The 20,031-nt window shown below is 47.6% G+C and overlaps 2 protein-coding genes across 3 annotated transcripts; one reads left to right on the forward strand and one right to left on the reverse strand.

Annotated features, from left to right (window-relative positions):
• On the reverse strand, positions 1–6,481 carry MEST (mesoderm specific transcript; the record flags this gene model as incomplete). The annotated part of the gene is given in 12 exon segments (XM_080610396.1): positions 1–396; positions 758–821; positions 934–1,010; positions 2,483–2,584; positions 3,088–3,182; positions 3,787–3,862; positions 3,919–3,961; positions 3,964–4,048; positions 4,418–4,495; positions 4,910–4,989; positions 5,857–5,980; positions 6,425–6,481. Coding segments are annotated over 12 exon segments (999 nt in total). The 3' UTR covers positions 1–278.
• A 412-nt stretch (positions 6,482–6,893) lies between these two features.
• Positions 6,894–18,681, forward strand: CEP41 (centrosomal protein 41; the record flags this gene model as incomplete). 2 transcript variants are annotated; one of them, XM_080635657.1, is made up of 11 exons in its annotated part: positions 6,894–7,034; positions 7,540–7,603; positions 8,510–8,557; positions 12,994–13,055; positions 14,166–14,235; positions 14,672–14,813; positions 15,826–15,977; positions 16,292–16,359; positions 17,128–17,242; positions 17,437–17,652; positions 18,533–18,681. In XM_080635657.1, the coding sequence occupies exons 1-11, from the start codon at positions 7,002–7,004 to the stop codon at positions 18,679–18,681; spliced, it is 1,119 nt and encodes a 372-aa protein (XP_080491783.1). In that variant the 5' UTR covers positions 6,894–7,001. The 2 variants fall into 2 exon arrangements, with proteins under 2 accessions (XP_080491783.1, XP_080491782.1); XM_080635656.1 differs by lacking the exons at positions 7,540–7,603; positions 8,510–8,557; positions 12,994–13,055.
• Between the last annotated feature and the right edge of the window lie 1,350 nt (positions 18,682–20,031).

Genomic DNA, 20,031 nt, shown 5'->3' on the forward strand with positions numbered 1-20,031 from the left:
GTCACAGTTTAAAGGTCTCCAATAAGAGAGCAACAGCCTGTCTGCCCTTCTGCATGTGGTTTTTACTCCTCCTCCAGCAGTGGCGCCCTCTGGTCTAGGGGACTGTCTAGTCAAAATTACCAAGTCTGATGGTCTGCTTGGCTTGTACCAAGGTTCAATGTGTCTGTCCAAGGCATCATCATTTATAGAGCTGCCTACTTTGGGATCTATGATACAGCAAAAGGCATGCTCCCAGATCCCAGAAATACACATATTGTTAAGAACTGAAGTGCAGCAGCTCAGAAGGAGTTGATCAAGTTGAGATAAGCATTCAAGAAGCCTGTTGGATCTTCCAGCTGTGGATAGTGGCTGATGTGGTCGTCCAGCACAGACACTGTGGACATGGGAAGCACCTTCCTGTTGGGAGAATGCAGCAAGGTGCCACCACTGAAGTAGGACATTACCCACTCATAGTTGTATTCTGCCCGTAACATGGTTTTTGAACAAAAAAGCCTGTATTAGCTACATTTGACCACTCTTCCAAGTGTTGGATTTACTTCAGGGTAGTCTGGAGGAGAAGACTACCTTAAGTCAATACATCTTACCTCTGTCTGCTGTGGGTTTCAAATACATCATTGTTTTGACTGAGAATTGTGACTTTGATGCCTAAAAACCAGCCTCCATGAAAAGGGAATTGAAGAGAAAGCCCCAAAACAAAGTCCTCCCTCAAAATGAACCCCAGTTGTGCATTCACACTTTGTGGTGGGCATTATCTTACTTGTAAAGCTGAAGGAACTCTGGGTGTGGATTCACAGGGTCCAGGGGCCCATAGATGAGATGCACTGCAAGAGAGAAGCACAGACAGAGCTTTTATACCCAAGGACATCCCTAAACTAAGCCAACAAGACTGTTGCAGGCATCCCAAGCAGTAAACCAAACCGGGTTCCTACTCACATGGGACAGAGGCGGACATCAAAGCCCCAACCCAGTGTTCTCTGTGCTTCTTTCTCTGGTTTAGGTACTGCAAAATACTGAAGAGAAACCTGTTGTTACTCAGCAGAAGGTGCCCCGAGGAGCTGCAATGTTGCTCCCAGGGCAGTGTGTGCCTGTGCGATGAGACTGAGGTGGAATCTGCATCTCCCCAGGTCACTGCCTTGGGGCAGCAGCATCGCAGAATCACTCTGCTGGTCATCCCCAGCTTAGTGACTTGCTTAAGGTGGTTTCTTTTGAGTGCAGTCAATTCAGAGGCCTGCTGGAGAATAACCCAAGTTCCTGTAGGAAGGGAGAAACAGCTTGAGTTTGAGGAGATGGGAAGATAAGGTTTGAATCCTTTCCAGCTGAGATGGAAGCAAAATTGGGTCCTCTGCTCCCAATTCAATGCCACTGGGTTGTAAAAGGGGGTGAAACATCCTCACCTTTGTGCCAGGCAGTGCAGTAAGTCACAACCAGCACCAAAAGGTTGGTTATCCTCAAGTCCCCTTAAACTCCATCCTGCTTCACTTGGGCAGCAGGACAGAAAGTGGGTCCTACACAATGTCAGGGCAAAATCAGTCTGCTGAAAGCCCACACAGGGTCTTACAGGCATTGTGGTGGCTCTGAAACCATTTCAGTACCTCACAGAAGAGGAGTCAGCGCTGAACCACTGTGTGTGGAGGAATCTGAAAGGTCATCAGATTCACAATTTAAACACCAGATTCAAGGCAGTTGGGTTACAAAAAGCCTTCCAGGGACAGGAAGCTGCACTCAATAAATGTACCAATACTCTGACACATGGCATTTAAGGGGTTAGAGATATTTTGGCACTGGCTCTGCTGCCAGCAGAGGTGACATTGCAAAACTGTGCCCCAAAGGGACTTACTAAGTGGGGAGTACATCAGCCAGTGCATCCATTGCTGGACTTGGGTTAGCATTCCTCATTATCAAGAGACAATTAGTGACCGCCCATTGGAGAGGCTGAGATCTGTGGTGTGCTTTGCCTGGAGGTTGTCCCCACTGGGAGCAGAGAGGAGTTTCCATGCTGGGGGAGAAGGATGCTTACAAACCCCACTAGATGTGGACACTGAGCTCACACCCACCAGCCCAAAGTCCTTCCAGAGGCCCTGAACTGGAGAGAACCAGGTTTAGCTCCAGTTATTAACAAAAGCCTATAAATTGAAGCCTCTGACTTCCAAAGAAACAAAATAAACCCCATGTTTTATTTTATAATAAACCTCCAGCATTGTCCTTCTCCCACCATGCTCAGATCCTCCTGACTCCAAACTTATGCACCTGCCTTGTATCACCCTGGCAGGAATCCCTGCTCCTACATCACACCCCAATGCTCTTTTGTGGTGCAGGGATGATCCCAGATCCCAGCAGAAGCAGCTGGAAGCCCTGGGGAGCCAGGATCCAGGGATTGGGCCAAGTTCTGGTTAACTTCCAAGCCACTCCATGGCTCTGCCTGCAGACAGGGGGACACCACAGGCATAAACCAAAGCTTATGCAGCAAGTAATGGGGATGTACCTGTCAATGATGAGATTCCTGTCACTGGGCTGCACGACCATGCATATATCCCAGTACTCTGCCTGTGAAGGCTGCGTATAGGGCACAGAGACTGCCCCAAGCCTGGACAAGAGGAAGGTCAGCTCAGCATAGCAGCAGATGTGTTAGTGTATGGCTCAAGAACTAGCCCTGAAAACCTGAGTACATCCACTGGGAAAAACAGGGGGCAAGCACAGCAATGCAAATGGACTCCCAAATGCACCCAGAGTTGGACTTTGCAGGCCTTTTTTGGGGGAAAAGGGGGGTTTGCAACATCTGATAAAAATATAGAGGTGATTGGGCACTGTATGTGCTGTGGTTTGGGATTTCATGGCCTCTGGAACGTGCGCAAGTTCAGTACCCACAGGACAGAGGATTTCAGCGTACAGTGAAATCTGTGTCATTAATAGGTGCCAACCTGGAGAGGGAATGGCCCGGAGGATCAAAGTCACTTAAATCCAGGGGCAGATCCCTCCTGGGACAGCACTGGGGGATCTGCTCATGTGCCAAACACCCACTACTCCAATTCCTATGCAACCCCCTCCCCACATAGCTCATACCCCCTGTATGGGCTGTCATCAACTCACCCTCTGGAGAAGACAAAGAGGTTCTCTCTGGAGAAGACAAAGAAGTTCATCAGGTGTGTGATGATGTGGGACAGCAGCCCCCCATCCTTAAGGATCTTGGGCACAAGGGAGAAAGGAGACAGTGCTGCTCAGTATCATGGAGATGGGCAAATCCTGCTCCCTCAGGGGGCTTTCCTCCCAATTCCCCATAAGCTGAGAGAGCTGGGCTGGTTCAGCCTGGAGAAGAGAAGGCTCCTTAAGGGGAGACCTTAGAGCAGCTCCAGTGCCTAAAGGGGCTACAGGAAACCTGGAGAGGGGCTTTGGACAAGGGCCTGTAGGGACAGGCCAAGGGGAATGGCTTTAACCTGCCAGAGAGGAGACTGAGATGAGCTCTTAGGCAGAAGCTGTTCCCTGTGAGGGTGCTGAGGCGCTGGCACAGGGTGCCCAGAGAAGCTGTGGCTGCCCCATCCCTGGCAGTGTTCAAGGCCAGGTTGGACACAGGGGCTTGGAGCAACCTGCTCTAGTGGAAGGTGTCCCTGCCTGTGGTTGGAACTGGAGGAGCTTTAAGCTCCCTTCCAATCCAAACCATTCCATGATTCTATGAATTAACAGTTTCAGATCATCTCTGCTGCCCCTGGCTTGATAAGAAGGAGCTCAGGAGGGAGGTTAAACATCCTAGAAGATGGGATTTGATGGATGGGGAGCCTCCTATCTGCTCACCATGGGTGTGCTCCAAGACCTCTCAGCCTTCATTATAGAAGAGAAAAGGGGGTTAGCACCACATCCTTCCACTGACCTGCTGGAAATCATCTTGGGGACCCCAAAGAGCAGAGCATCAGTGGCAGCAGTGACCTGTGCGGCAGCTCCTGTGCGACCGTATCCCCATAGACATGGGGAGTTTGATCCTGTGGTGGCAGAAGCCGAGGTGCCGCACTAGCCCCTTGATGCTAGCCTGCTTGAAGACGGAGTAGTGGTGGGGTGTCTGTGGAGCAATAGGGAGAGGAGCCACAGTGAGAGCCTGACCCATCGTGAGCCCAAAACCCTGAACAAACACCCAAATGGAGGGATATGGGGTGGAAACCAGCAGGTTGTGACCCCAGACAAAGCTGCAGTGGCCACAAGATGATAGAACACTGCCCATGCCCCAAAGGGGTCAAGGTGTGTTTGGAGTCACATCAAGGCAAGATGGTGACAGAGCTGATCCATCACAAATCTTGCTTATCTTACCCACTATTACAATGTCTTATTCCCTTTCCAGATGTAAATGGGAGAAGAAATTAGAGTGCAAACACCAGTCCTCCCGTGGTGCTGGCACAGCAGAATGACCTCATGGTCAAAAGTAACTACTTACAGGTTTGTCACTGAACCCAAATCCTGTGAAATCCAGAGCAATGACCCGTTGGAACCTCTGTGTCAGCCCTTGCCAGATCTGCAAAGAGGAGAAATGCATTAAAAACCATCTGATGGAAGCAGAAAGAGGGGACGTCTGTGGTGATGCTCAGCTATGAATGGCCACGGTCCCTTCTGCTGTCCCAAAAAGCACTTTCCAGCTTCAGGAAAACTGCAGGAGCTTGCAATATCCCAATAAACAGCAAGATCATCCCCAACAATAAACAGTTGAGGGTCTTTTCCTCCCACTTTGGGCTGGAGAATGGGAAAGGGCAATGTGAATAGAGCTTGGCTCCTGTGTAAGGTATTGGAGAGGAACAAGGCTGATATCCTGGAGCACAGTGGTACCTCCTCTGCAGCATCACCCACCCCAGACTGTCTCCTCATCCCCATGGAGGGAGAAGCCGTAGGGGTTGCTGTCAGCATCCAACCCACATGACCTCTCTGCCCTCACCTTGTACCAGTCGTAGCTGGAGGTCGGGAGTCTGTGCAGGAGGACAACAACGTCAGAGCTGCCAATGGTGCTGCTGGAATCTGGGAAAGGAATGGAGCACCTCAGCATCAGCTTCCCCCCATTTCCTCCTCTAGGAGACACACTTTGCTGTTTGCCTCACTAGGGCCCCAACCAGCATCACGGTGTTGTCTTTCCAACTGCTCCCTTAAAAAACTAAGGTGGGTTTGACTTGCACCACAGCTTCGAAAACCCAACCAAATGAGGAACCACAGCCACTGGTACCAACTGCTTGATGCAAATAGGGTTTTACTTAGCATAAATCAACTGCAGCTGCCTCTAAGATGCTACAACTGGTCACAACTGCTCCAGCAAAAAGGTCTTTCCTTGCTGTGACCATCAGAGGCTCTTGGGATCCTTCCCACTGGGAACGGAGCTGGTGCAGGACCTGGAGCTCAAGTGTGATGGGGAACGGCTGAGGGACCTGGGGGGTTCAGTCTGGAGAAGAGAAGGCTCAGGGGGGACCTTATCGCTCCCTACAACTGCCTGACAGGAGCATGGAGCCAGGAGGGCACTGGGCTCTGCTCCCAAGGAACAAGGGACAGGACAAGAGGAAATGGCCTCAAGCTGCACCAGGGGAGGTTTAGATGGAGCTGAGGAACAATTCTTTCCCCAAAGGGTGCTCAGGCATTGGAACAGGCTTTATGATCTTAAAGCTCTTTTCCAACCTGGTTGATCCTATGATCACTCCATTATGTGCTCTGATAACAAACACTCACAGCACACCTGGATCCATGCAGCAGCTCCCTTTAAAGTCATTGTGGTCTGGGAGGGATTTTCCATCACTTTGCCTTGGGGACATCCCTGGGTGCACAGAGGGTACCAGAGCCACCACCCCTCTCCTCACCGTGATGGACGATGTGTCCCTGGTGTTGGTGCAGCCCTATCACCTCTATAGATGTTCTGGTCCCTGTATGTGAAGTACCCTTCAGAGGACCTCCAGGAGAGGAGAGCTGGGGACAGCCGGGGGGGCGGGATGTGCAGGTACATGGCGAGGAGAGGCACGATCAGCAGCTGTGGGAATAAGGCGCCACTCCATAGGGATCTGTCCCATTAACTCCTGTATCCCCATAATCCAACCCAAAACCCCCAGGGGACAGGCCCATGACATCAAGGGGTCTCAAGGTTAAGGTATGGGTGGTGGTGTGGGCCTCAGTTGTGGTCTAATGGATGGATGTGGCCCACATTTGGGGTCTGAGGGGGAATGGAGCTGCATAGGGGGCCTGAACGAGGACATGGGTCCCCCAGTGCAGGTCTAAAAGGGGATATGCACCCCATTGAGGGGCTGAGGGGGACGTGGACCCTGTTGAGTTCATTGGGAGGGCTGAGGCTGTGTGGCCCCATTGGGGGTCTGAGGGGGACATGAACCCCATTGCAGGTCTAAATGGCGACATGTGCCACATTGATAGTCTAAGAGGACGCGGACCCCATTGGGGTGCTGGGGCTATGTGGCCCCACTGAGGGTCTAAGGGGGGGCATGGACCCCATTGGGGCGCTGGGGCTGTGCCGCCCCATTGAGGGTCTATGGCTCAAAGCCCCGCCCCAAATAAGCCCCGCCCATACCGCAAAAGGCCCCGCCCTCAAACAAGCCCGCCCCTGGAGGTGTCACGTGCTCCTCTCAGACCACGCCCCCTCCCTGCCGCGCTCCCCCTTCACGGGTGGGTTTCAGATCCCCCCCACCCCTGAGGTCCCGCCCACATGTGGGCGTGGCCTCGATGTGGTGGGGCGCACCCCATGTGGTTGCCTCATCTGCCTCAGGTGCCGCGTCCGCGCGCCGCCATGGCGCTTCGGGGGCGGGACCAACGGCCCCCACCGCGCATGCGCCGTCCCTCCCGTCTCTCCGCACAGCGCTTGGAAGTCGTTGCCCGGCGACGTTTGAGGTTTACTGCAACCCCCCCCGTCAACCGCCCGCCGTCACATCTGCGGCTTGTGATTGGCTGCGGGGAGAGAGAGGAGGCCAATCAAAGCCGGTGTAGTTGAGGTGTTGGATGTCAGAACGTGGAGGGCGGTTGGGCAAGCTGGTCGCGGCGGGACGATGTCGAGCAGTAGGAGCGTTGGGGACCCTGAGGTGGGTCCCCGGGTCCTTTCTTCACCCTCACCTTCCCTTCATCGGCACTCTTTCATGGGCGGCGGGGACTGTGGTGGATTGCGGGGGGCAGGGCCCCTGTCCTGAGGGGATGTGGGATGTGAGGGGTACCGGGAGGGTTGGCGAGGGGTGTCGGCAGCTTGCAGAGGTGTGAGTAAGGAAGGGGGGGGGTTATGGGGTTAGAGCCAGGTGAGTTGTGGAGAGAGGAAGGGAAATGGGCTAGTGAAAGGTGTCCCTGCCCAAGGTAGGGGTTGGAGCTGGGCGAGCTGTAAGGTCTCTTCCAACCCAAACCATTCCGTGATTCTATGATTCTGAGGTCTGCCTGAGAGCAGGGCATGTCTGAGAGGTTGCTTGTGGTCTTACTCCTCTTTTTGCTGTCTCTTGGACCTCTTCAGATTGCCTTTCCTATTAATGGAGAGGTTTTTTGCCTTTAAAACAAATAATAGCTGTACATTGACTTCCTTGTATATTTTCTTTTTTAAACCAGTATTTAATGAGGCGCATCCCTCAGAATCCCAAATACCAGCATATAAAAACCTGTCTCGATACTGGTAAGTGAAACTGATGCTGGCTAGTGATGTTGTAGTGTAACACCACCAAATGTGGATGTAGGAGCATAGAGAAACATGCTGAGTGTCTTCTGCCTCTGTCCTGAGCTGTTTTACCCCAGATACCAGCTGTATCAAAACTCATATCCTGATTATGATTTGTCGCAGCTTAGAATCTTGGGATCTGCAGTGGTAGTTCCCATGGAAATTAATGGTCTTGGAGTTTCTGTTTTATTTTTGTATTAGTGTAGTATCTTGACAGTGGTGTAAGTCAGGATGGTTGTTTGGGGGGTGTCTTCAGGGACTGGCCAGGTTGGACAGGGCTTGGAGCAACCTGCTCCAGTGGAAGGTGTCCCTGCCCGTGGCAGGGGGTTGGAACTGGATGAGCTTTAAGGCCCCTCTCAACCCACACCATTCCATGATACTTCTGCCCCCTTACTAGAAATCCTGCAAAATGCACTCAGGTACATCCTGTAGAGCTGAAGCAGCACTGTGGGTATGTGTAGAAGATTTGAGCTCCTCCTGGTGTGGAACATCTGTAGTGACTTTTGCCTGGGCTTTAACCTAAGGGTCAACTCCTGTTTCCTGGAGTGCAGCATGTCCTTTGACTTTGCTGTTTAGTTTGGCTTTTCTTTGTGAGAGAAAATTTCTATGAGGAAAATGATGGTCTTATTTATGGCTGCCTTGTGTTGTCATGATGAAAGAGGATCTGCAGCAACGTCTGTTGTTGTAGGCTGATCTTTTTCTTTAAAAAATCCCAATTTAAGACTTAATAGCCCTGAAGAAAAGCACTAATAAAATAAATTATAACAAACTGATCCCTTTTTTGCTCCTTTTTTACCCCTTCTTTTTCCCCCCTCCCTTTTCATCTTTTTCCCTTTATTTTTCCCCTTTTCCCTCTTTTTACAGGGCGCAGCTTGACAAAATACACTGAGAAGTTGGCAAAAGTCAAAAGAAGTGAGTATCTAAGAGGAGCAGAATGTAACTTGTGGGTTAGTTCCAAACAGGAAGAACATCAGGGAGCAGGGATTGAATCCCAGGCCCTCCATTTGCTTGGAAATCTCTGCTCCAGTGATTTCCACAGCCATTTACAGGAAGGAATTGCAGAAACATGCAGCAGTAGGATACAAAGATGCTTCTACCTTGCACTGGAATGAGTTGCCCAGGGAGGTTGTGAATGCTCCATCCTTGGCGGTGTTCAGGGCCAGGTTGGATGAGGCCTTGGGTGGCATGGTTTAGTGTGGGGTGTCCCTGCCCATGGCAGGGGGGTTGGAACTAGATGATCTTAAAGTCCTTTCCAACCCTAACTATTCTATGATTCTATGATTTTGGATGATTTCTGTTTTGTTTTGTGCCTTATTTCTCTCTCTCTCATAGTGCTTGACAGATTTAACTTAAGAAACCAGGCAGGCAGTTCTAGGAGTCTTTCCAGATCCTTCTTAGTGCAACTTTCTACTATTGAATGGAAACCAGATAGGAAGAAGGTCTCTGGACTAAGAAAACTAGACTAGACCCATCTGGGAAGACTCAGACTGTGCTCCTGAGGCTTTATTTTGCTCTTGGGTAACAAATTGAGATCTCTTACCTCTATATCATTTTAACGTACTTGGATTTCTGTCAGAATACTCCAAGATTCTGCTCATTCCTGTGTAACTCATTGATTTTGCCAGAGCCAAACACTGATGCTTTGAAGCCTCTGGCTCGTTCAGGCTGATGAAAACCTGACTGATTCTTATTTCACTCTCTTTTTCCACTGAAAACAGGCCTTTAAGAAAAACTCTTACTAAAAGCAAATGTTTTACTACTATTGTCCAGATTATTCTCGCACAGAGAGCCAAGAAAGCTCTTAAACCTAGAAAGCTGCATTTCTTGCTGTGGAAAACAAAACTCATCCCCATTAATGAGGATTAATTAGGATTTGGAACATTCAGGTTTTATTCTTGGACCCATTTACTCTGTCCCTCTGAGCTGGTGCTGTTCGCATTAGAAGGCAGGTCACTAATCTGTCACGTGAATATATCAGAGCTCAGCTTTGTGCAGAATGGTCCTTTGTTGCTGGCTTATTTGTTGCTTTGCTTTAAGCATCACAGGTCTGTGGGGAGAATCAAAGGAGAAATGACTTTTCTATCCAGAATCCTGTGTTGCCTGACTAAGATTTCAGTGCTTGACACTGACTTGCCATCACTTGTTATCTGTGCTTCAGATCTTGTTGTACGGCTCTAGTTGGTTTTCAGTCTCTGCTCTGAGTCTGATTTGGTTTCATGTAGGACTTCTTTTGTTGAACCACAGTTCTGGAACCCAACAGAAACTATCCCATTCTTTTGGGGCTGAATAGATACCTTCTGTTCCCAGGCAATTTGGAAACTTCTCCCCCTTGGTTTCTCATGAATAGATGACACCATTTGGACACAACTTTAAATACCCACTACAGGCAACTCTCTGTCTCTTGTGTAATGTGAGAGAGAGGGATTTAAACTTGTGGAATCAAAAGGAAGGGAGCTGGAACCACGATGATTTGTTCCTTTTGGAGGATTGACTTGAGGAGAGACACTCAGTCTTTTCCCTTCCTCCCTTCCTTTCCGAAGCCCTGAGGAGCACATCCTTGATTCCACAATAATTCCAGCCCCAAAGCAGTTCACTGAAGGGAAGAATGTCAGAAAATTCCAGTGGATCTTCCAGGACAGAACTGGGTACGTTGTGCTGCTTCTAAAGGCAGGAGCAGCACTTCCTGTGACCTTCCTGATCACTGCTGGGATGCTCATGCAAAGCAGTCAGCTTAGTTTGTTGTAATAACAACAGCTTTGGGCTGGTTTTCCTGTTGATAGGAATAATTTTGGGTGGTAAAGGTAAGATCTAGGTCATAAAGACTTGTTCTGGGATAAATAATCCTCTCTTGAGGTGGGCAGAAACCATCCAGCAGCTGGTTTGTGTGAACACTGTGATAGTTTGGTCAGTGTTCATAGGCATCCAGCTCTTCATAAGATTTCTGCTTTTCTTTATCCTTCTAAGTTAAGTTGATTTCTTGCTCTTCACATGACTGAAGGGCTCTTTTTGCCCATGGCTGGGGTGGTTTAACCATAGGGACATGGGCTATATGTGGGTTTTGTGTCAGACACAGGAAATGGGCTGAATTATTGCTGTTATTTTCATGTTAAACAGAGACTTTAGCAACCTGAACTTGAGGCTTGAAGCCAAGTTCATTTTCAAGTGCATTGACATTCTGAAATCTAGTTTATGCGTAGGTCTTGTACTTGATTCAGCTCCATAGTTTGAAATGTATAGTGCACCCTGCAGTGCACAAGGATGTTTTGGATGGGCTCCTTTTCCTTAGGTAAGTTGTTGAGTAGCAAGTAAGCACTTGCTTTGCTGCCTGATAAACATTGTATAGGGTAGAATGTTGAATTTAGGAGCTCTGCTTGGTCTGAATGCTGAAAAGCACTTGGTCTGCCTCTTCAGGAAGCACATTTAAGAAGGAAGGGATAAGAATAAGACCAAACCAGAGATTAAAACTCACAATTTCTCTTTTTGTTTCTCTTTTGCTCCCATAAGGTTCCATAGGTTGTGTATGGGGGGAATCCTGCCCAAGCATCATCACCACTTGTATTGAGAAGAGATCTCAGCCTCCAGCATTCATGTGGCTCCTTCTCTAAACACATGGCAGCTTGAGCATTTGCCTAAGCTAATTTGGCAATAATTTTTGGTGTAGTGGATTCAGGCATATGGATTTGAGACCTTCCTCCCCCTTTTTCCCCCTTGCTTAAGCTAATGGAGCATTCAGCAGATGGTTATAGAGGATTTAAAATTGCTTAACTGGCCGGATTTGCTGAAGGTCCTGTTCTCTGTTGCTCAAGTCTGTTCTCTGTTATCTCTCTTAGCTGAAGAGAGACCGCTTTGGAATCTCCTCCAACAGTTAGAAACATGCAAAGGATTTTTCTTTATTAAATATAAAAATCTCTGACTTCAGAGCTGGAGCCTCATAAGGGAGGAGGAGAAAAGAGAGCTTAGATTCCTTAGTGTGGCTTCAAGAGCTTCATGCAGAGCTCTGTTAGAGCTGCAGTGCCTGACTCAGGAGGAATTTTGTTCATCTTTGCCTTTCACTGCCAGTGCAGGATTGATCTTTCTATTTCCCTCACTTTCTTTCTGTCTTCTTTCTAGCTGTAAATTCCCAAAGGACAAGGCTTCTATTACTTCCCATGGGAGGCTTTTTTATATCAGGGTGTTCCTACAGATACTCATCTTTGCTTCTCTCTCCTCCTACATAAACCCTTTTGTTTCTCATTAGAAGGCTCTTCTCTCCCTCGTGTTTACACATCTCAAGTATCTGTCTGCAGTCTGCCTCTTGTCATTGCTTCCTTAGGGCTGTTAATCTCTGCTCTGGTTGTCTGCCAGTCATTCCAGCAGCCCTCTGGCTTTCCTTGCTACCTCAGCTTTGTCTTCAGGCTTAAGATTCAATTAGTCCACTTTCTCTGTAGCAATTGTGTCAGCTTTGAGCTGGTATCCACACTGAGCTGCTGCTTTCTGAGTGAAAGAAATTCTTTCATTTATCCCTTCCTCTAGATATCCATATCAGGGAATTGTAGGGATTGGAATTTGACAGATAAAAGTAAGAAAACCTGGAGCATCTGAAGATTAAATATGCATGTTTAGCTTAGTACCTGACAAGACAGAGTCTGACATATAATGTCCTTGTGCTCTGATCCACCTGTAACTTGCACAAAGTAAAAATTCCAGTAACTAAAGGGGCTTTGAACAAGGGCCTGTGGGGACAGGACAAGGGAATGGCTTTAACCTGCCAGAGGGGAGATTGAGATGAGCTCTTAGGCAGAAGTTCTTCCCTGTGAGGGTGCTGAGGCGCTGACACAGGGTGCCCAGAGAAGCTGTGGCTGCCCCATCCCTGACAGTGTTCAAGGCCAGGTTGGACACAGGGGCTTGGAGCAACCTGCTCTAGTGGAAGGTGTCCCTGCCCGTGGCAGGGGGCTGGAACTGGAGGAGCTTTAAGGTCCCTCCAACCCAAACCAGTCTGGGATTCTATGATTCCAGTGAACTTAATCTGGTTTAAGAGGCTTTGTGACATAGTGGGCTTCAAAGAACAGCAGACAAACATGCTAAATTCATGAAACTTTCTCCAGCAAGAACAGAAAACAAACAGTGATAACACACTTGAGCCTAAAAGGACTAAATCTGCCTTCTCCACTTTAACCATATCTGGACAAGATCTCTTTTTATAACTGGTATTACTTTTCACAAAGTTTCAGGTTTTAGTGCCCCAAAATCCTGCTGTATTGGTGAAAGGAGTCTATGAGAATAGCTGGAACTGAGCCCATGAGCTGGTACTGCAAAAGGTGGGAATTAACTGAAAAGCGACCTTGTTTTCTTCTGTTTTCTCTTTGAAGATTACAGATATAAAAAGGATGAGCTGTTTAAAAGGCTGAAAGTGACCACTTTTGCCCAGTTGGTATGTATGGTTCCCTCTCTGGCCTCTGAAAGTTGTCATCTTTTAGGAGCAGCATTTCTTGTCTCTCTAAAACTTTCATGTTGTTATTTCCTGCAGTGTTTTAACTCTCTGTACCCTGTTCTCTCTCCAGTTATGTGGCTTTAGTAACTCCTGTACTGGCTTCATCCTGCCCTTATAGATTTCCCTCAATACAAGCAAACCATTCAGGCCAATATTTTCAGAGTAGTAAAAATGCTTTTAGTTTCAAATTTAAGTTTTTAGTGACTCTGTCTTTGAAGTTTATTCCCTATTTTTTATGTCCCTTCACTTAAGGGGATTTTTATGCCTCTTTTAAGAGGAAAGGGCTATGTAAAGGAGGTTCAAATCTGATCTCCTCAAGCCTGAAGTCCTCCCTTCCAGAGGGTTTTACTGCACATGATGGGAAGGTTCTTGACTTCAAGGCTTTCTGTGTATTTTTAAATCAAATGAATCCAAATATTAAAGGCTCTTAAGTTTGATCAGTAAATGAAGAGCTGAGTTGTGCTTATGTGTTAGTTCACAAGATCTAATAAAAACTAGAAAAGACAAGCTGTCTTCTAAAGAGAAAAGGTTAAACTTGCAGTTATTGAAGGACTGGGTTTAGCAGACTCATCTTCAGTTCACCTGAATTAAGACCAGTCCTGTACCTCTCACTGGTGCAATGAACTGATTTACTATGAGAACATCCCAGGTCCTCTCTGTGGGTATATCCCATTTGTGATTTTAGCCAGTGCAGTGTATGCTCTGAAATGTTTTAGTGACTGAACTTGATAAGTTAGACACCATTCTGGTATTTGATATTACCAGTGTGGAACATGTGGCTTTTCTTTCCTCTGAAGTTGAGTGTTCTGGGTTGTTTTCTTTTTTTTTTTTTTTTTTTTTTTTGCTACAACTTCACTTAATAAAAGGACAAACTTGCCATACAAGCATGATATACACACCTCTGTGTGACCTTGAAGTCCAGTACAAGTTGCAACAAGTTAATTGTGGCTTGGCTCGAGGATTGTTTTTCCTTAAGCTGATCCCTGCTCTCTTGCAGTGACATCAGTGCATGTGTATCAAGGTATTGTTGCTCTCTTTTGTCTCCCACAGGTCATCCAGGTTGCCTCTTTATCTGATGAAACCTTAGAAGTGACAAACAAGGAGATCCACAAGCTGGAAGGTAACAATATTTGTTGTAAGCGCAAAGAGAAGGATCACTGTCATGTGGTGAGCTGGGTCCTGACAGACAGAGGTGACTATTCAGCAGGGGAAAAATAACTTCACTTTTGGCCTGCAGCCATTTCACTTTGTGAACAGCAACACTCCTAAACCAGAAAGGCTGCAAGTAAGAAGGTCCTCGTGCTGCCAAGTTTATTGCAGTAACTCAGTAGATATCATGCATCAAGACCTACATATTTATTCTTCAAATTAGATCTTCAGCCCTTAAAAATCATATGGCTCTTTATTATTAATATGAGGCTGTTAGTAAAACATCCTTATAAGAGGATGAAATAAGGCTGTCTTTGAGAGACACTTTCTCCTAAGAATAGGAACTGGCTTAAAACCTGCTTATTTCCTGCAGCATTTTAACTCTTTGCACTCTCTTCTCTCCCCAGATGGTGATTCTGCTGCTCCACATCCAGATGCTGAAGTCACAGAAGGGACAAATGGGAAAGGAAGCCCTGATAGGGCACCCAGTCCAATCCTGTTCCTAAATAGTGCAGGATCTGGGCTTTCCTATCGCTCCACACTGCAGAGGTGCCTGATGATAATACACCATTTCCTTCGTGTCATAGCAGATAATTCCTTTTATCCAGCTAGTTTTTTTAGTTGCTGTTAAATAGCTTTATATTGTATTCCTCATTAAAGCCTGAGTTTGGAGGTCTGGAAGTGTGAGCAAGAGAGGGGTTGGCAGGTTCTGCTGTCTGAGCTTGGTTTGAGGCTGTAACCCAGCCCTGTGGCCACCTGAAATGGGTGACCAGAAAATGTATTTGTGGGATTTGATCCAGGGTCCCTGGGTTGAAGAATCCATGTTATAAACTGCTCTGGTAAACTCAGTAATGTGCCTTGCTAATGATAACAGATTGTTCCATAGTTGAGAATAAAAGGTCAGTTTCCAAACCCACTACATCACTAGTCAAGGTCAGAGGTACCAGAAAGACATTGTAAAAGGAAGCTTTGTCTCAGCTCTTCCCTGGCAAACACTAACAGTTGAGATGCTCACCTGACAGACCTAGTGATCATGTATTCAAGCCATCAATTTAGTGACCACTAAGAGCATCTGGAGGTTTTTCTTCATGTGCTCTACCCAATGTAGTGGTGAAATGGGAAACCTCTGCATAGCACTGGCGCCTGACAGTTATTCAGTGTGTCTGACTTGCTGAGATCTTGGGTCTAGTGTGAGGTGTCCCTGCCCATGGCAGGGGCTTGGAACTGAATGATCTTAAACCCAAACCATTCTGTGATTCTATGATCTTGGTGTTATCAGCTTCTTAGTATCATTCTCCCTCACTTTATGGCATAAACCACCAGTAACTGACTGATCCAGAAGAGTATGGCACTTCACATAGCAAGGCTGTACTCTGTTTTATATCTTGATAAAATCAGTCTCTTCTGATGTCCTGGAAAGTGTGAAATAGAACCTCTCCATTTCCATGCGGTGTCTGGTGGTACTGGGATGTCAATGGACTATTGGAACTGTGACTGGTGGCGAGGTATGGAAGCATTCAGAGTGAGAGCTTGTACCATAACCTCCTCTTTCCTCTTGCAGTGTGATAAATGGTGTTGGTGAACTGGGTATAGAGGAGGACACTCCAAAGAAAGAAGACACTGAGGCTAAAGACATACCTTATCCCGACTGCCCCTTCCTGCTTTTGGATGTACGAGACCGTGACGCATACAACCAATGTCATATTATTGGAGGTGAGGAGGCTCCAATCCCACAGCAGCCTCAGCTGGGACCATCCTTCCTGCTCCATCTCATATCCTGGCTGGCTTCATTTTAACCCCCAAGATGGGACATTCTTAGGTGCAGAATGCTCTCAGCACTCACCCAGTGCACCCATCTTTCCTGGAAAGGGATAAGGGTGTGGAGCAGATTCTAACCCCTTATTCAGTGGGTTTCCATGTCTTCTGAACCCTGACAAGTCTGTGTCAATTGTACTCCAGGTTGTGTGATGGTTGATGTTCAGCTGCTGTATGATTTTTCTCTCTTTGTCTTTTCTTCTCCTCTGCAGCTTATTCCTACCCTATTGCAATGCTGTCTAGAGCCATGAATCCATACTCAAATAGTATTCTGGAATATGTATCCTTTACATATGAAGTGCTGACCTAAAACAAATAAGGGGGGGATGTTGGGGGAAGCTTTCAAAAACAATTGGAGCTGTAGCAGTTGCTGTGACTGGGACAATGCTTAACAAAATCCAGGGATTTCAAGGAAGATGGGAGGGGAGGTCCTTTATGCTGACTGTGATTACCTTGTGAGGCTCTGCTGCCACCATCAGATGCCAGATTCTAGTTCCTCAAGGCTGTAACACCTCTTGACTCCTATGGGAGCTGCCTGAATTTGGCATTCCATGGGGTTTTGGCTGCTGGAAGGCAAAGCCGTACTTGGGCTCCCATCCCCCACTGTTGATCCACATTCATCAAATCTTTTGGCTTCTTCTCAGCACCTTGATGGGGATTGGCCTTTCTGTGAGGATTAGAAAGAGGATTGTCAGGCAGGATTAGGCTGATAATTGTTCTCTTGTGAGGGCTGCAGGGGAGAGGGGAGGTTGTAAATGAAGGTGCTTCATGCTCTTGCCTGCTACTAACCAGTGTTAGAACAGTGATGGACACTTGCTGCAGGGGCTGCACTCCAGTGGGGATTAGGCTGTGTCCTTTGTGTCTGTCAAGCCTCATCACCCAGAAGTCAAATCTAAATCACAGATGCAGGAAAGACTTGATTTAAATACTGATACTTGCAGATCAAGTAGGGATTGTGTCAGTCTCCAGTCCCATTTGTCTCCTTTTCTCTCTGAAAGGGTATTAACAGTTATGTGAAATTTCCAAATGAATCCTTAACTCTTAGCAGAAAAATGCCTATGGGAAAATGATAATTCTGTATGACAATGATGAGAGATTAGCCAGCCAGGCCGCAACATCTATGTGTGAGAGGGGCTTTGAGAACGTCTTCATGTTATCTGGAGGTAAGTGGGGACGGGCGGGATTCCTTGAGACCTCAGGAGGGTGCATCAAGAGCAGAGAACAAGGCTTTGTGTGAGCTGGAGCTTGGCAAGAGTTGGATATTCAGCTCTGCCAAGTGTTTTACTTGAGACTGGTCCAATCACTGATCCCATCCTAGCTGATGGTCACTGATAACGTGTGATGTGTCCATCTGCAGGTCTAAAGGTCCTTGCACAGAAGATCCCAGAAGGACTCATCACAGGCTCGCTCCCTGCATGTTGCCACGTAACACCTCCCTCTGGATCTGCCCGGAAAAAGACCTCTCTGCAGGTGCCATTCACACCAGCTGAGAATAGATGGAGATTTTCTGAAGATAATCTACAGAAGATTAAATACTACCTTGACGAGGAGCACATTCCTTCAGACACTGCCAGTAAGAGTCTGGGACAAACACTCCAGCCCCTTGCTGTAGCTCTTGAACCTGCCCTGCAGCCCTTCTCTGTCATAATCTTCCCATGAGAGTGCTGGGAGAGGGGTTTGTTTCCTAAACAGACTGAGAGGATCCACCAAAACCTGTGCTATGCCAGTCCCAGAGGATTTAAATCTTGCATAGCTACACAGTGGCAAAATTCTGGGTCTGCTGGGGGTTGGTGTATGCCAATTACCCACTACATTTAAATGTCTTTAGGTTTAACTGCTGATTAATAGGGTCTTCAAATGCTTAGGCCTCCACAGATAGAAACTCTGCCCAAACCCTGCACTGAATTATCCATAAGTCTGTATGTTTACAGAGAGAGCTGGAGAGCCAGCAAGGGACAGCAGATCATAGAATCCCAGACTGACTTGGGTTGGAAGGGACCTTAAAGCTCATACACTTCCAACCCCCTGCCACAGGCCCCTGCAATTGGAGCAGATTGCTCCAAGCCCCTGTGACCAACCAGGCCTTGAACACTGCCAGGGATGGGGCAGCCGCAGCTTCTCTGGGCACCCTGTGCCAGCACTTCAGCACCCTCACAGGGAAGAGCTTCTGCTTTATATCCAGCCTAAATCTCCCCTGTTTCAGTTTGAACCCATCACCCCTTCTCCTTATCAGTACAGTCCCTGATGAAGAGTCCCTCTCCAGCATCCTTGTAGCCCCCTTCAGACACTGGAAGCTGCTCTGAGGTCTCCATGCAACTTCTCTTCTCCAGGCTGAAAAGCCTCCATGTTCTCAGTCTGTCTTCATACAGGAGGAGCTCATCCATCATTTGTGTGTCCTTGTGCTCCATCCCACACTCAGCTCCTGACCTTTGGGTTGTTTCTTTTCCCCACAGGCCGTTTTAGCAGTGGTTCTTCAGGACGCAATTCCAAGGCGACAGCCGTGAGGAGCAGCCCCAGTCTCCCCAGCACTGCTGGCAATGGGGGAGTCCTCAGTGCCAGCTCGTTCAGCAGGAAGAGCATCCAGAACAGGCCATGGAAATAAGCAGCAGTGTCTTATGCCACTGAATAAATCAATGTCCAGGTTCTGGGAACCCTGAGCAGTGCAGCCCATTTGTCATTTTAGGAATCCACAGAGAGGAGCAGAGCTGGTGTGTAAATGGCAGCTCGGGTAAGGCTGAGGGAGCTGCAGTGGTTGATGTTTCATAGAAGCAGGACCAGTATCACTTCAGCAAGGCTGATCTTTAGGCACTGTGTCAGGACAGAGTTGACAGAACTCATTTTGTAGGGGAGGGAACTGGTAGTAAAGCCTGTGACCAGTAGAAATGGTTCTGCGAAGCTTGTAGAATGGATCTGTGTCTGTAACATCCTGTGCCCTGAACCACAGACTGAGTGAACAGGAGAACACAGGTTCTATGATTCTAGGTGGAGGTAAATGGGCCAGAAATCATCTGTAAGCAAAAGCTTTAGTGTTCTGTAGCAGTGACACAGACATTCAGCATGCTGCCAGAACGTTGGAGGGAGGATTCCATGAGTTGGGTGTTATTTTGTTGTTGGTTTTCTTCATTTATGTTAATGTGCAGAAGTATTTGTAATGGGCCAGGTTGGAGCAACCTGCTCTAGTGGAAGTTGGCCCTGCCCATGGCAGGGGGGTTGGAACTGGATGAGCTTTAAGGTCCTTTCCAACCCAAACCATTCCAAGATCATAAACATGGTTTTGAAAGTAATTCCCAGTGTGGCAGTGTAACCTGGCAGTCATGTTTACTCATATCCTGTTTGTGAAACACTTCTCTGTGTTTAAAGGTGAGCTAGAGGAGAAAATAACTGTTTTCCCTCTTTTTCTCCCTTATTGTGTGCAAAGCTTGGTTTTTAACTCTGCTTTTCCCGTTTTGTTCTTGCTGTGGTTGCACAGATCTACTGTGTGGTGGTTTTGCTTCTGAATGAGAGACTAAGGCTGCCAGATGTGCTGAGCAGGGCTTTAGCTGGTGTATCTTGGGGTGAAATCATCTGCTGTGCCCCTCTGCTGGGTATGCAGGCAGAGGTTTGGCGGCACACTGGTTTCCTCCTTTTCCTACTTGCCAGAGCAGGTTGCTGGTCCCTGGAGCTGAGGAAAGCTGTGATGTACATGGAGGAGCCAGTTACTCTTGTGCTGCCAAAGCTGCACACCCTAATGGTCCTACAGTCAAGGTTAGGAGACAGAACATCACTTTGCTTCATAAAATGCTTTTGTGATACTTGGAGGCAAACTCTATCCCTTGGTGGAGCAGCAAAGTGCAGCTCCAGTACCTGATGGAGACAGGGAATTTCTTCCCACTTATACCTTTGCCAGTGTTTTCAGAGCATCTTCTTTAAAGTTAGGGTGGCTGAAGGGAAAGTTTCTTGTGCTGTCTTGCTG

The sequence above is a fragment of the Psittacula echo genome (genome assembly GCF_963264785.1).
Source record: "Psittacula echo genome assembly, chromosome: 1".
Taxonomy (NCBI): Eukaryota; Metazoa; Chordata; class Aves; order Psittaciformes; family Psittacidae; genus Psittacula; species Psittacula echo.